Source organism: Podarcis melisellensis (assembly GCF_964234715.1).
Source record: "Podarcis melisellensis genome assembly, chromosome: 5".
Classification (NCBI taxonomy): Eukaryota; Metazoa; Chordata; class Lepidosauria; order Squamata; family Lacertidae; genus Podarcis; species Podarcis melisellensis.
The window spans coordinates 33,413,374-33,430,596 of record NC_138537.1 but is presented as its reverse complement, the minus strand read 5'-3'; the positions used below and the strand labels follow the sequence as shown (position 1 = coordinate 33,430,596).

The following is a 17,223-nucleotide window of genomic DNA, read 5'->3' as shown; positions in this document are numbered from 1 at the left end:
AAGTGGAACTTAGATCAGGAGATGTGCAACACCCACCCTTGTCTGTTTACCTAATTACAGCTTCAGGAAGTGGGAAAATGGATGGAGAAAGGATGAAGAAAATATTAAGTCTCAAGCAACTATCATGTCCAGCTTTGCCACTTGAGATTTTTTAACTGGTGTCACATGCTGGTGGGTGCTCTCAGAAGATAGGGTCCCAGGCTGTGTACCCATTACTGTTCACTCTGGCCCCAGTGGACTCCCACCCCTGTATTCTGAATCCATGTATGTGCAACATTATCCTTGATCCACAGGTATCCACAGGGAAGATCAGCCTGGCTCAAACTAGATATAAATACCTCCTCATTCCATTCTGTCCCTGGATAAATAATCCCCTTCCTCTGCATTTTCCATCCATTCTCCTTGTGTGGCAGAGAGTCTCTCTCTCTCTATTTTAATTGATGTGAGCCATTTGGGAGACAATTATTGACTGGAAAGTGGGATACAAAAAAAATATAATAAATCAATAAACCATCTTGGGAAATCTTGCCCCTTCTTGGTTTTATTATTGATCTGTAAGTTGTTCTTGGAGTTCTATCTGAAGAGATGGGTGAAACAGGTTTCAATAGCTAAAGAATAAATAAGTGCATTGATTTTATCCCCAATGCATATGCAGGAAAATAGCAGTCCATTGCAATGAAGGCATAAGCAAAACCCCCTTAGGAGAAACTCTGCCAACAGCAGCAATTGCCCTCGTCATCATAGGCTGGGGTCCACCTAAACAGCTCCTCAAATCTAACAGTTCTAGAGAAAAGGCTTGATCATTCTTTATGTAGTTCTGCCATTTAAGCTAAGCAAGTCTGGACTCAGCATTGTATTTTATGTACAGTTCTGGTACAATATGCTTAGCAGTCAAAGTGAATATCAAACTTCACAAACAACCCTTTTTAAAAAACAAAAAAATCTGCATATTTATATAAAAATGAAATCACACATAATTCAGGTTTCATTAGCTTTAATCTGAACTTCTACATGATGATGATGATGCTCATTCAGACTCAACTATTGCTTTTTAAAATATCATATACGGTATGCAACAAAACCCACTACAGAGCTCCAATTAGACATGGCTAGATGTTGGCCATGGGCTCCTTTCTAGGTGTTAAGGGATAAGGTTTTTGTGCACTAACAGGGTTGTAAGTTTGGCAGCTGGTCCATCCATTTTATTCGACCCTCTTGGCCTCTGGGTTCAGGCTCATCACTGTACCTTCTTAAATACTTGCTTACATTTGACGCCACAAGCTCTTATTTCCTGAAAAAGAAAAGTCAATACTTAAATGCTACTTCTTCAAACACTGTGTTCTTCGTAGATAAACACTGATGTCTTCCTTAGAATTGAATAGTATTCATAGTCAAACAGAAATAGCTGAATGATTACATTGTGAGTGTGTGCCCCTTTCACAAACATAAATACTTATCTGGGGACATTTTAAAATATTTTCTCAGTATGAATGAAGATATTAGCTATCCAGATAACAAGACACTTCATTCTACTCTTTTATATCTATGTGGCACATCCTCCCTCCTTTCTCTCATTGCACCTCAGTGGGCTGAGAAGGGCCTTTGGAGATGGCAATGTGGGCTGGGTAGGAACATAAGGGAGAGGCTTTTCATCAGGTACTGGGGTTCCAAGGTGGTTTTTAAACTTAAAATCAGCACCTCGGTCCTTGGAACAAAAGCAGAACCCAGTGCAGGCAGGCAAAGAGAAGCACAGTATGATCAAACCAGAAGTGGATTTAGGGGAGTGCCACAATTTCGCCTGCACTGGGCACCAGAATTATGTTGTAGAATGGAAGGTGAAAGGTTGGGGGTGCTGAATTTTGGTGTCACACAGGGTGCCATTGAAATTTGAGACCCCAAGGTCTGCCTCTGATCAAACGGCTGTTAACAATCCAGCAGCCATTTTGTGCACCAGTTGAAGTTTCCAACATATACACTCCAAAGCCCTTTAGACTAAAGGAAGCATTCTGGAGGTGTTTCAAGAATCTCTTAACCTTCAACCTGAGTAGTCCCCATAGAGAATAGGATATTTGCACCTAAAAGGAGAGGTGTGGGGAAGGAATTGAGATGCCTTTGATTTATTAGAAAAGATCAAACTTGTCTTTTTAAAGGAGATACTTTTGGACAAAGTTAACGTTATTTTATAAGATAACACTTTTTTAAAAAAAAATGACCTGGATGCTATGGTGGGCATAATTTTCTCAGTATAAAGAAGAACTTTTGATATCATTTCACAGAAAATATTAATCTAGTTGAGGAAAATCCATTCCTGGGGTGAGTGACCTAAAGCAGGTGAGTGATCTGAATGGAACTGGAAGAGGGAAGAAAGTGCACTTTAGATTTCAAAAAGTACCAGAAAGTGGGACAGACTGAATGGAAATGATTCAACAAATGAAAAAATACTGGCACACATTCTGTTCATTTTTTGTGTCAATGGATTTGATAAAGGAGTAAATGCAGCCAGGATATGTGATCTCACAACAATGGGCTGTCTATTGAAGAGAAAGGGACATCACAATACAGAAAAAACTCAGGAACGACTTGACAGCTTGCAGAGAAATAAAGCCTCAAGTGGAATGGGAGTTAACATAAGATGTGTATGTTTTAATTAACCAAAAAATGCTGACTTGGAAAATAATCTGCCTGGAAAGAATGGTGAATAAATGCCGAAAGCTTATGGCAGATCACTTAATAGACGTTATAAAAGGATTAATTAATTAACATTTGGAATATTGTCTGAAGTTCAATAGGACCATAAAATTATTACTGAAGCATCATAGAATAATTTTTATGGTGCCGGAATGCCCTACATATTCAGAAACTCTCAAAGATACAAGCATGTGAAGATGAGATATCCAAATACATTAATAACACAACAGAAGTATTTAAAAAAAAATGAGGAGGGGAGGAAAGATGAATGATGCTTTCAGAAGCAGGTAAGAGAAGTGATAATTTAAGCTGTCAAAAAGCATAAATAAAATACAAACAATGGTGGATTAGGATATGGCAGTTTAGAAATATCTATCATCTCTCTATCATCCATCTATCATCTATCTATCTATCTATCTATCTATCTATCTATCTATCTATCTATCTATCTATCTATCATCTATCTATCATCTATCTATCTATCTATCTATCTATCATCTATCTATCTATCTATCTATCTATCTATCTATCTATCTATCTATCTATCTATCATCTATCTATCTATCTATCTATCTATCATCATCTATCTATCTATCATCTATCTATCTATCTATCTATCTATCTATCTATCTATCTATCTATCTATCTATCTATCTATCTATCATCTATATCTATCTATCTATCTATCTATCTATCTATCTATCTATCTATCTATCTATCATCTATCTATCTATCTATCTATCATCTATATCTGTCTATCTATCCCCCCCAAACCCCTGATGTGCATAACTAGTTGAAAGTAGATGTGAATTTGGTCAGCACCTAATGCTGTAGTCCACTTATGTTTGAGTAAACTCCCTTAACTCAAAGGGATTCATTTCTGACACACAGATAGGACTGTAACATAGTTCTCTTAGAGGTACTCTTGGAGAGTAGAGTAAGGCTTGGAAACCCAAGGATCTAAGTGGCTTGCCGGTAAATCACATTACCAGAGACTCCACTCCCAACACACCACTCTTTCTAGTTACTGCTCCTTAACTTATGGTCTCATGAAGAAGTTACAGCCCTAGTGGTGGGAAATTATTTGCCAAGTAGACACATTATGTGACCCATGAGAGCAGCAAAATAACAAGAATGTGGAACAGTGATGGGATAAAATCAGGCCAAATCTTTATTGACTGCAGCAGGCAGGGCAAGGGTTAAGCCCCATGTTGATGGAATGGATCTGCCGGGATTGGACCTCCCCAAACCTGTTCTGTGCAAGTCAGCCAGTGTTGAACCTTGCCATGGTGCAAGCCCAGCAAGCAAAGTCTCACAGGGCAACCAAGGTGCAGATTTCTACCAGGCAGAAACCCCAACCCGAGCTTGGGAGTGCCATGACGAATTATGTCCTCAGGCTACTTATGGGGACCCCCTGTACAATGTTGATCTTGCTCAATGCCATTTCCGCCCTCACACAAACAATGTTCTTTGCCTAACAAAGGAAGGCTGTAATTTCACTGAGGGAAAGGTGGGGGAAATCCCTCAACCATGTACCAATCAAGTTGAGAGAAATATCCCTTTCCAGCCCTGTCAACCAGCGACCCAGAATTGCTCAGTGAAGGCTCTAACCCGAGGGCAGGGAGCTCTCAAGGCAAAATGGCCCTGAGTTCCAGGGGAAGCAGCCTTATTAAGGCATTCCCCTCTCCTTTGCAAGGGCTCATGGGACAGCTTTTTCCCATGAGCCCACCACACAAACATGATACAGTACTGGGCAAAACCTTGCCCCGTATTTTGCTGCAATCTATGGGTCATGGCACCACGAGGCAAAGGTGTCCCATGCTTATGGGGCAAGGAGCGAAGCCTATAGTAGGCAAGGTAAAGTGAGGCTCCCTAAGTGAGTGCAGCACCATATTACAAACAAATGGAGACACTGAAACCATTTCCCTATTCTTTATTTAGGAACCCCCTCTGCAACAGACACACCAGTTATCCCCCCCCCCCCATGTAGTGATAATGGCCGCAGTCCTGGCAATGCTTTAATCAAAACAAACTACATATTTGCCAGAGGATTATCATGCAGATTCTTTCAGGTATGAATTCTACAGAAAATTAGCAGAAGGAGAAATTATGTGCGGCGTTATTATCACCATACATTTTTATAACACTATAATGGCTGAACTAAACTTCCTGTTAAATGTGCATGTGCACTGACATTTTAAAGTGTCTTATCTTTTACTTTTAAAACAACAGCTTCATGGGGGCTCTGTCAAGATTGGCCCCACAGGAAAGGTCAGCTCTTCACTGTGCTCCTGGTAAAAATGGTCACTGCCAGCTCTTACTGATCCTGAGTAGAAAGCTGCCATTGGCTTGACCATTACAATACATTATTATCAAAACCTAGTTTGCCCCTAAGAATGTGATCCTAATTTCACTTAAGTCCCATATAATTAGGAAAATGTAAATATATGGCGACAACAGGAATAAGTGCACTAGCTCTGTGTCCTCTGTTACAACTGTCTGAAGTGTGCGTGGACCCTGCACACTTTATAATCCCCAAATGTGTGATATCAAAGGCTCCCTGCTACTTTCCCAGGTGACTGAAAAAGCAGCAGAGGGAGCCGAGATATCCTGCTTCTCTAGCTGCCCTCCCTAATTGCAATGCCTGCACAGAGCATCTCTTGGAAAGCCTCTCCTCCTTCCGGAGGGGAGGGGTTGTGAGTGGGAGACGATTCCCACGTCATGCAGGGGGCGTTCCCGGTTGGGCACCCAATAGGGAAGCTCGGTGGGGGTGTGGCTTGCTGCTCAAATGCGGCCGCACCAGCCATCCCTGCCATTGCACACACATTTTCTTCGAGTCGAGAAATCCAGGAAACTCTTGAATCACGCGGTAGCGCGCAAAGTGCATTTTATGAATGGCCTAGTTATATCTCATGATGATATCCGGATTGGCGACCAGACCCTATTCTGGGATGAGGGCGCTCATCTTTCACATCGGGGAAACGACATATGGCTGGCTAACATATCTAATAGTCTTAGGGATTGGTTGCAGCTGTGAGGGTATTGGCGGCGAGCCTTTGGGCTCGGGTGGTAGTTAGGCATTGGAATGTGTTGTTGGTGTTTCGGGGGGCAAGGTGTGGCCATCGCCTTCCCCGACAATTTTGGGTATTCTGCTAAAGGAATTCGGTGGTCGTGGATCCTGTCCGATGTCCGTGTGGCGGGGGGCCATGGCACGACCCTCGGTGACATCAGGAGAGAGCCTATAGTTGTATTAGCATCAACAAGCTCCCCCTACTGGTGGTTAACCCCTCATCAGACTCACCCCTCTCCGAGTGGGTGGAGTCTAATGTTCCGTGATCCAATGCCTAAGCCAATACCTTCTCACATGCTGTAATCAATAAAGTTGTGGCCTTTTCCTTACCCATTAACCTTACATACTGTGTCCACGTGTCTTTATTCCCCAAGCGGGGATCAGGTCCTCGAATCACAAGCACATGCCATTAGAATCAATAGGACCAGCTTCCAATTAAATATTCCTTGGATTAGAGTGCTGGTGTTGAAACTGTTGTCTCATTTTACAGATGGCGAAGAAGTTGAGAGTTAGGTAATAAAGGCTGCAGTGAGATGCAGAGACATGTCTCCAAGTTCCAACCCAACTATCTCTCGCTCATTTACTACCGCTCATCCTGTTGGCTTTGATGGAAATTCAAACTTGAAAGCTCCATCCATCTACAATCTCAGTGGCTCACCTGGATGTTTACCAAGTTAGCATCCTAAACAAATGGTGAAGTGCATTTAGTAGGCAGTAAGTTCTCAGGGATGGGTTTGTAGCCCCCTGTGGGAAGAGGACTTTCAAGAGGGCCATAAACAAGTTACTTGAAAAAGCAGCAGCAATAAACTTTATTAGATCCTACTATCTCAGAAAGTCAGAAATAATGGTTAGAAAGATAATAATACTTTCAAAAGGGAATTGCTCTCTTTCATTTCCTAAGCTACAAAAAAATTCTAGCCTTAAAAAGAAAATAAAATAGTTCCCTTCCTCCACTTATGACCTGTGGTTTGGGATGCAAAAATCTTCCCCAGCCACACACTGTTTTGTATCACAGAGCGAGTCAAGGGCACTTCTGTTACATGCTTTCTCTTGTGTAAACGGATCAAAGCAATTTGACAGTTAATATAAAGATTTGCTGAATTTAGAATGCTGCTATTTATGACAGGGACACGAAAGAGATTATTGCCTCAGAAGTAAATCAAACACAATGCCAATGCTTAATTACTCCAGAGTTAGCCAGCATAATGCACAAGCAAATTGCGGATTATTGCATTTAGCCATATGAACAAATAAAGACTTTGGGGAGTGGAGAGAGGTGAGGGAAATATATTTGAAACACTGCATGTCCTTACCAAGTGCATTTCGTCCCCTTCAATCCACTGGGTCCAGCCACGGCCTTCTTTTTCTCCTTTCTGTACACAAAGAAGTTTATCTCCGTCCCATGTCACACAGGTCTAGTAAAATGCATTAAAAACAGTATGATGGTAACTTTTAAATTCATCAGCTAAAACACAGTTGGGGTCAATTTCCTTTAGGAAGCAAAACTCAATACTGAATGGAAGAGCAATATATTATTGTTGTTGTTGTTGTTGTTGTTGTTGTTGTTGTTGTTGTTGTTGTTATTACTACTACTACTACTACAGCTTCTTCCAAAAGAAGGCAACTGCTGTTTTTCTGAATAAATCAAGAATGAGGGAGATAAACTGGCGTAGCCTTCAGATTAAGTGAGAGATTCATTAGAGCCTAACTCGCTCATCCCAGTGGAACCTGCTATAGGATTTCTCCCTTAGAGTTGTTTGCAGAATACCTGGAGCCCAATGGAATGGGAAACATATCACCCTGAACAGACTATAATTTAATCTATTTATATGCTTTTTGTGTTGAATAGATTATTTTATTTTGCATTTTTAAAAAATCTTAGTAGAGTTGGTTAAACTATTTAAGAGGGGACCATCTTTGGTTGGGGGAGATAGACAGTGGAAGGCAAGGAGGGAAAACTAAGGGAAACTGTTGGATGTTGAAATGTTAAAATCTTGAATAAACGGTTAAAAATACACATCTATTTGGTTTCTCCGATGTCTGTGGTTTTTTTTTTACACAGTAGATATACTTGGGTTAAAAGAAGGGGCTTTAAAAACAATCCACAGTGAGAAAAACACATCGTAAAAGCTAAGGAACAATAAACTCCACTATAGTTCAGCTCCTGTCTGTATGCATAACCTGTCGATTCGATAGGCTGTGGAAAGGATAGACTTGGTCAACAAATGATGTGCTGCATTATAGAATCCCCACAGCTTATGCTAATCGGAGCTAGTTTAACAGAAGTCAGCGGAATTACACATGCATTTAGCACAGATGTAGCCAGAAAAAAAGTTGTGCCTGTCTAATGCCCAGTTCAAAAGCGGGAAATAACTAGATTCATTACAAGCACTTTGATCATTCCTCACTACCACGGATTCTGTTGACAAGGCACAAGCAGCTTTTCAACCAGCAGGAGGAGCCGCTGTTCAGCATTTTCAATCTTTGGCTACAAAGCCAATTGACCTTGGGAAAATGCAGCGGTTTTTATAGTTCCTTTTTACCAATCTTTCTTTCAAGTGATTTAGCATGGCTTCAGAAAGACAGAAGGCAAGGGACTTCTTAACCCAGCTTTCTCATAATCTATGATTTCCAGTAACCCATTTCCCCTCACCCCCACAATCATTGGGAACCATATGACTGTAGTAAGGGGTGTGTTTTTGGCTTTTATTAATACTGTGTCTGCTTCCCCAGACAGTTCAAATAAGGCAAGCACCATGCTAAATGCAACACGATCTCCATTCACTTCAGTAGGACTTGCAGAGGGCTGTACAAACACTGGTAACATAGGACCAGCGCCTGACTGAATATTCCCCGTGTTCTTCCCCACTCCCTCCCAAACGCAAGACATTGGATTCAGAGCAGCCAATCTCCAAATATATGGATAGAAATACTTACTCCTGTGATAACATAAATTATAAGCCTGCAGCCCATGAGTTAGTTCAAAATAGTGGTGCGTGAAGATCTACACCAGGAACAAGGGGGAAATAAAGATGTAGTAGTAGCACCTCCTATGAGACCATCAGTGACTCCTATTGACCAAGAGGCCACTGCAGAAGTGGCATTGGGTGGGCACTGGGCAGATCTGGCCTCCAAGGTGTGTACTGCAGTTGTTGCTGCCACCACAGCAACAGCAGAGGATAATTCCGTGGAGGCTAGAGCTGCTGCCCCTGCGGATCTTGCTTCCTGAGGTGGTTACCTCCCATTGCCTCCCTATATTGGGTGGGCTGGCCCTGTAGGGTGACGTGATCCAAATAAGAGAAGGGCTGCCCAACCATTGGTTGGTGAACTTCCCTGGAATCAACTGTGTGGGGTGATGATGGAAGAGGAGAACATGCCTTGGGATTGAAGCACCTGAACTTCGGGCTGATTCTATTTTAATGCTGCTGCTTTAATAGACTTTGACATTATTTCCATACCAATGTTTTGATTTTTAGATTTTTATTACAACAATGTTTTAGATCTTTAGATTTGTATTATTGGTTAGTGTCTTTAGTTAGTTCCTAAAAGGTTTTTAGTTAGCTAAATGTGGACATCTTTTTTCTTATTCTTCTTATTAATGGAGGAGATTGATCTCCGATAGGCTTAGTAGGAAAATTTAAATTAAGAGCCAGGCTGTCCTCATTGTGTTAGCTGGCTATAATGTGGATATAACACACAGTGGTACCTCTAGTTGGGGACACGATCTGTCCTGGGGTGCCGTTCTCACCCCGAAAAGCCCATGACTAGAGCGGCATTTCTGCGCAAGCACGAAGCGCTTCTGCGCATGTGCGAAGCGCGCAGAACACTTCTGCGCACGCACACATGGCAAAACCCGGAAGTATACACTTCCGGGTTTGCTGCATTCACAAGCTGAAAAGACGCAACATGAACCTAACGCAACATGAGGTATGGCTGTATTAGGATTTATAGAAGGCTTTAAATGGATTTGGCATACTTTTACCATCTGGCCTGAAGGAGTGGGTAGAACCGATGGTGACCTGCTGTGACTTATTTGCAAAATGTTTTGAGAATAAAATTGCTTGCTATTGTACCAGGTGCCTAGTACTTTTCCTTTACTTTGATTCTTTTGATTCATTCTTACAAATGTCTCCTCACCTCCACATTCACATTGCCTCTATAAAAATAGATCTGACAACCTAAATTTCTTGAGGCAACATGTACATCCATCCTAAGTCAGATGTGTATAATATTTTAACACCACCTAAATTTCCTGCGACCTCTTTCACCAACAGCAGGAAAGTGAGGAAACATGAGTGCATTAGTTTCTTATCTTAACACTTCTACTGTAAAGTGCAACAGGAAAACACATATATTTAAGCTATTTCTATACTGGGAGTTCACGCTTCCCTCCCCAGTCCCATGGAGGAGACGTGCAATGTGCTCCTTTGTACATTACAGTAGATGCATGAAAAGCACAAGCCATGGACACCCCCTGCAATTGCAAAAGAGCCCTGGGAAGCATTGCAAGATTGTAATGTTACTGAAGTTCACTAATGAATTCAGAAACATTTAAATCTCAGATTAAATATGTTTAGGGAAGGCAGTCTTCCTTTATTTTGCAATCCACATATCCTGGAGCTATGGTGTGTGTGAGAGAGTCCTACTGGAGTTTACGCATAGAAAACAAAATGTTTTGGTTACCCCATGCCCAGGAAACTTCATTATTCTTTGCTAACTAGAATGTTTTGCATGGTGGCTCCTAGCTGGAAGATGCGCATTTTCTTTAAAATGTAATTTAGTTTCATAGCTTCTAGTACTAATGCTGCTGGTTCCATTTCCAATTGCGCATGAAACATACTAAATCTTCCCTGTTGAAATTCACTCTCTTATAATAACTTAAAGAAGCATGTTTATTTTAAGTGTTTCCCAGTGGCGCTCAGCATCAACAACATAAGGGACCAGAATGCTGCCTATGGGAAAAGAACAGGCAAGGATAACTGTGCACAGCAGGCAGAGAGAATTCCCTAGAAGGCAACATGTGTTCACCCTGGAGATAACACCTGTCTTGAAAGCTGAACAACTCTCCCCGTTTCTAAACTTTGAGTGGATACACTTCTCATCCCTTAGAGTATACCACTTAGAAAACAAAACAGCTTGTTAACAAAAGACACCATGGGAGTGAAATATCAACTAGTACTTGGTGCTGCTGTCAGGATGCTAGATCTAAATTCTCTGATGGAAGACAGATCTCATGACACATTTAGCTACAGTTTCCTGATGGAATTATCTGCTGCATGGGCACTGCAGTTATCCCTGGCCACATGCGATTTCTTTGCCCGCTGTGGGTTTTACATTAAAACATGTTGAAAACAAAACAGTTAAAGGCAAACTGAGGCAGTAGCAGCCATGGGAGGAACTCTGTATGTGAACAAACAAGCACACACATAGACATAACAACAACAACACAAAAGCAACAAGAACTGGCCCCAACAAATTGGTGGTATCTCAGCTCAGGTGTTCCTGGATGAAAAGGATTATTTTAGATCCATTTCCATTTGGATTCAGGCCTGTTTATGAAATTAAGACAGCTGTTGTTGTGTTGGTTCATCTATGATGAAAACTACATCTTGGAGGCTTTCAGGACCATCAGTGTGGGTATCCTTTTGGACTGGCTAGTTGCTTAGCGCTTGGAGGCACCATTATACAGTGGTCTCAGTCATTCTTGGATGGGTGCCTCCAGAAAGTGGTGATGGGGGAATTCCTGTTAGATTCCTTGGTCATTGTCCCTCATGGCTCCATCTTGCTCCCCATGCTATTTAGCATCTATATGAAACTACTTGGTGAGGCTGTCCAGGGCTGCAGGGCTCCTTGTCACTTTGTCTTACTTTGTCCACTGTAAATATGCTACAGGTGGTTAATTGGTTGTCTTTTAAAAGCATTTTAGTTGATGCATTTTATCCCTCTTGTTGTACTGTTTTTGACAGTTCTATTGTCTTTAACTTCTTTCTTACTGCTGCTAGCCACCTTGAGCACCATTTGGTAGGATACAAAGCTAACAAACAAATTTGGAAGGAGACATTACCAGAAACCTATGGTGTGTTTTGTGTATGCGTATAACATTTAGGTTTATTTGCAAATATAAAACTGAGCATAGATTAAGACACACGGCACAGCACTTCCACAAGAAGGAATGCCAGTTCTCCACAGAGAGGCATTCCTTCCCTCACAGATGCTTGCAGCTAGAGGTGAAGGAATCTGTCAGTTTCCGTTTCACATTTGCTTTGACTACTGCAATGCCATTTACACAGGGCTTCCCTTGAATTTTGCCCGAAAGCTGCAGCTAGTGCAAAAACATTACTGAATGGTTGCTGTTTGGGGCAACCTCTCACCAACATCTCCATTGAAAGGAGTGGACTGACTGCCAATTTGCTACCGTGCTAGATTCAAGGTATTGCTACTGATGTATCAAGCCTGATGCAGTTCTGCAGCAGGGTACCTGAAAGCTGTTCCCCTTACATCCCATCACATTCACATGGTGGTGGTGCCACACAACCCAGTAGGAAAGCATGCTGTGACTTGAAGCATGCATTTTGACTGTTTTATAGCCTGGTTCTGTACACTTCTTGCATATTCTCTGAATGTATTCCAAAGAAATACAGCCCCCGTAACCTGTAGGAGAATTTCAGTCTAGCTTAGCCCAGTCTGCTTCCTTTCATACAGATCTTGTATAAGAAGAGAAATGTGCATATGGGTTTTCATTCAGACTTATTGAGATCCACCCCTCCACCCATTTGAAGAAAAATCAGTCACACATCTTGAGGCATTAGGTAGAAATCCCCCTAACAAAAGAAAGTTATGACCAGGAACTGCCGGCCATGCCCACATAATACATAATGTTAGGGTGCTGTGAAATAGTATGCCCTTTCCTTTTTTTTTTATAATTTTTAATTTCTTTTTAGGGGGTCAAAAAAGCAAAGAGGAAAGAAAAAAAAAAAAAAAAGAACAGAAAAAAAAATAAAAAAGATAAAAATGAAAATAAAAAAGAGAAAAGGCACAAGAAAAACAGAAAAAGAAAGAGGAAAGAAGAAAAACAAACCCAAAAAAGGATAATAAAACATCGTTCCGTACACTGTGACTTCCATCCTTCCCGGTTTGGGTTGTACAATCCTTATAGTTTACTCGCTGATTACATTATCATTACCAATGTTCAAACATTACAGGTTTTAAATTCCATCCACTGAGATTTTCAACATTCCATAAGTCACTTCAACATAGCCCAGAAATTTACTCCAGTCATTTTTTAATTTAGTATTATTTTGAGATCTAATTCTTTGTGTCAACCTCGCTAGTTCTATATATTGGAATAGTTTCGTCTGCCATTCTTTAACTGTGGGGGTGTTAGATGTTTTCCAATTCTGCGCCAACGCGATCCTGGCCGCCGCCGTGGCGTATTGGAAGAAGTTTTCATCTTCTCTTTTAATCTCTTCTCCTACCATTCCTAAAAGAAACGCTTCCGGTATCTTAGGGAAGTTGTATTTTAAAATTTTCTTTAGTTCCTCATAAATTTGGTCCCAGAATCCTCTCACCACCTCACAGGTCCACCACATATGAAAGAAGTTCCCCACCTTGTTTTTACATCTCCAGCATGTGCTATCACCGGTTTTATACATCTTCCCCAGACTTGCCGGGGTGATGTACCATCGGTACATCATCTTCTCTAGATTTTCTCGGAGAGTAGCACATGCCGAGAACTTCATACCCTTTTTCCATAGTTTCTGCCATTTCTCCTGTTCCAAATTATGTCCCAGATCTCTGGCCCATTTAACCATGACCCCCTTAACTGCCTCATCTCTGGTTTCCCAGCTTAACAATTGTTTATACATTTTAGAGAGGAGTTTGCTATTAGATTCCAATATTTCTACCTGATATTTCGATTTTTTTTCACTCATCCCTGTTTTTTTATGCTCGAGCCACAACGCATTAATCTGATGATATTGAAGCCAGCTGTTTAGTTTTCCTTTTAACTCCTCATAGGGTCTGATTTTCCATCCACCCTCCAGTTTGACTAGGAGGTCCTCATACGTCCATCTCTCCCCCTCTTGGTTTGTTTTTTTGAGCGTTATAATATCGATTGGGGAGATCCACCAAGGCGTACCGCTTTCAATTACTTTTTTATTTCTGTTCCAGACTTCTAGTAGAGGGCCTCTGATAATATGATTTGAGAAGCTTTTGTGGGCTTTACCTTTATCTTGCCATAAATAAGCGTGCCAGCCAAACCTGGCATCAAAGCCTTCAAGGTCCAGTAGGTCTGGGTTTTTTAAAGTCGCCCAGTCTTTTATCCAACAGAGGCAGGCAGCATCGTAATAGAGCCTTAAATCTGGGACTGCGAAGCCCCCCCTCTCTCTCGCATCCGTCAGCAGTTTGAATTTAATTCTGGCCCTTTTCCCCTGCCATATGAATTTCGTCAGAATTTTTTGCCAGGTCTTAAAACATGATGTTCCTCTTATTATAGGGATATTCTGGAATAAAAACAGTAGTTTTGGTAAGATACTCATTTTGATCGCAGCCATCCTTCCTGACCAAGACAGTTTTAGCCTATTCCAAATGTCCAGATCTCTCTTAATTTCTTGCCAGACCTTGGTGTAATTATCTTCTAATAAGTTTATATTCTTTGGCGATATCCATATTCCCAGGTACTTAACTTTTTTTACTACTTTAATGCCGATCATTTGCTCCAACTGGATCTTTGCCACTTCATCTAAATTCTTCACTAGAATTTTAGTTTTCCCCTTGTTTAATTTGAACCCCGCCAATTTGCCAAATTCTTCTAAGATCTTTACAGTATTACTAACGCTGTTCATTGGTTCCTCTAAAGTTAGCACCACGTCATCGGCATATGCCTTTAGCTTGTACTCTTTCTCTCCGACTTTTATCCCCTTTATTCTTGATGACTCCCTTATTTTATTTGCCAATATCTCTAGAACCATAATAAAGAGAAGGGGGGATAACGGGCAGCCTTGTCTTGTGCCTTTCGCTATTGTAAAAGGGCTGGAGAGGCTATCATTTATAATCAGCCTTGCCCTTTGCCCTGAGTATATTGCCTTTATCCCTTCTAAAAAGGGGCCCTCTATTCCTACTGTTTTTATACACCGTAACAAAAAGTTCCAAGAAACATTATCGAATGCTTTCTCAGCATCAATAAAAATTAATGCTGCCGGGATATCTATCTTCATATCCAGATATTCGATAATATTCACTAAGTGTCTGACGTTATCTTTTAACTGCCTATTCGGTAAAAAACCCACTTGGTCTTTATGGATGGCTCTCATTAAGTACTTCTTAAGCCTGCTCGCCATAATATCTGCAAAGATCTTATAATCATTATTGAGCAGGGAAATTGGTCTATAGTTTCTTATATCCGTTTTCTCTGTTTCTGTTTTTGGTATTAACGTAATATGTGCCTCCCTCCATGAATCTGGAATCCTTCCTCCCTGGAGGATGTTGTTAATAACCTCGCTGAGCACTGGGGCTATATGATCTCCTAATATTTTATAATATTTGGCAGTTAATCCATCGGGGCCGGGTGCCTTCCCGTTTTTCATTCTCTTGATGGCTTCCCTCACCTCTTCTACTGTAATACTTTTATTTAGGTGTTTTTTTTCCTCATCCGTTACATGGATCCCTCCACACTCTGCCAGGTATTTTTCTATTTCTACCTCTTCCTCTTCTCCCTTCTCATACAACTTTCCGTAAAATTGGGTAAACCTTCTTTCTATTTCGGTTGTTTCTTCCACTATCTTATCCTCTACTATAAGTTTATTTATCACGTTTTGCTTTTTCCTCCTCCTTAGCTGCCATGCCAGCAACTTCCCAGATTTGTTCGCCGATTCGAAATATTTCTGCTTCATGAATTTAATTTTCCACTCTACCTCTTGATTTAGTAGTGCGGAATATTGTGCCTGCAGCATACTGGAGGTTTGTTTAAGTCTATCATCTCCTGGTCTTATTGCTAATTTTTTTTCACAATCTTTTAGTTGGGTAAGGATCTCTTCTTTCTTTTGGTTTCTCAGTTTTCTCCTGTGGCTATTTTGTTGTATCAGGAGGCCTCTTAGGACTGCTTTACCGGCGTCCCAGACTACGTCAGGGGGCGTACCCTTATTCCAGTTTAAATCAAAATAATTCTTGAGGGTGGCTTTGGCTTTATCTATCACCTCCTCGATTTCTAAGAGGTACTCATTCATCCTCCACCTGTACGGACCTGATGTTTCCTTTTTTATTTCCAAAGCTATTGGGCAGTGATCTGATAAGGTTCTGGGTTGTATTTCACATTCCCTTACTTTTGTCAAAATTGTTCTTGAGATCCAAATCTGGTCTATTCTGCCCCAGCTCTGGTGGGGTTCTGAGAAATGAGTAAATTGCCTTGTTACAGGGTTTTTGTGCCTCCATATATCAATTAAATCAAAATTCTCCACCAAATTACTAAAGGATTTTGGCAGCTTCCCTTGATTCACTTTACCCTTCTTTACATTTCTATCCCATTCCGGTGCTGGGACCCCGTTGAGATCCCCAAGTAAGATTAATTTATGGTCTTCCAATTCTAGTAGTATTTGTTCCAACTTCTCAAAAAATTCAGCTTTATTTGTGTTGGGGGCATAAACCGTTACCACGTTGAGTTTCTCTCCCTGACAGTTAAGTTGAATTCCTACTATTCTCCCCTCATCGTCTTTACAGATTAGTACCGGGTCCCACTTTTCTTTAACATATATCACTACTCCCCTTTTCTTATTTATACCCGAGTTGACAAATTCTACCCCTAACTTCTTATTTACTAGGATATGTCTATGTTTTTTTGCTATGTGCGTCTCTTGGAAACAGATTACATCATAGTTCTTATTTTTTAAAGCTTTCTCAATTTTATTCCTTTTCAATTTTTCATTCAACCCATTCACATTCCAGGATAAGAGCTTCAGTGTAACGGCTATTGTTTAACTCTTAAGTGTATTAAGCACTCAGTTCAGTTTTACAAGTTTAAAATCTAGAGTCCTTGTTCCCTAGGACCTCCTCCTCTCCTGCCGCCTCTTCTCCCACCGCGGCATCACTCTCCTCATTTTCTTCATCAGCGTCTCTTCCTTCCTTTCCCGGCCCCCTCCCCCTCCATCTCTCCTGTTTCTCATCCAGCTCCACCTCCATTGGCCTGTTCTCTATCCTGCCCAATTCCTTCTCATATCTTCTCAAAAATTTCTCAGCTTCTTGAGGATCCAGTAACCTAAACTTTTTATCTTTGTAGAAAAAGGTGATTCCTTCAGGGAATTCCCATCTGTACTGTATGTCATTTCTTTTTAAGACCCCTACCACTTGCCTAAACCCCTCTCTTTTACGTAGCAGTCTTGTCGGTATTTCTTTATAGATAATGATGGGCCTCCCACCGATTTTCAGTTTATTTCGATAGCTTGTTTTTAGGATCAAGTTTTTCATTTCCATTG

The 17,223-nt window shown here is 41.0% G+C and overlaps 1 protein-coding gene across 1 annotated transcript in view; it reads right to left on the bottom strand.

The window, feature by feature from the left end:
• Positions 1-977: 977 nt before the first annotated feature.
• RBP1 (retinol binding protein 1) overlaps positions 978-17,223 on the bottom strand; it is a 39,497-nt gene continuing 23,251 nt past the window's right edge. The window contains exons 3-4 of the mRNA XM_081910632.1: positions 7,072-7,173; positions 978-1,291 (exon numbers count right to left, since the gene is read on the bottom strand). Of these exons, the coding sequence (XP_081766758.1) occupies positions 1,238-1,291; positions 7,072-7,173 (156 nt within the window). The 3' untranslated portion in view covers positions 978-1,237. The remainder of the gene's footprint in view (positions 1,292-7,071; positions 7,174-17,223) is intronic.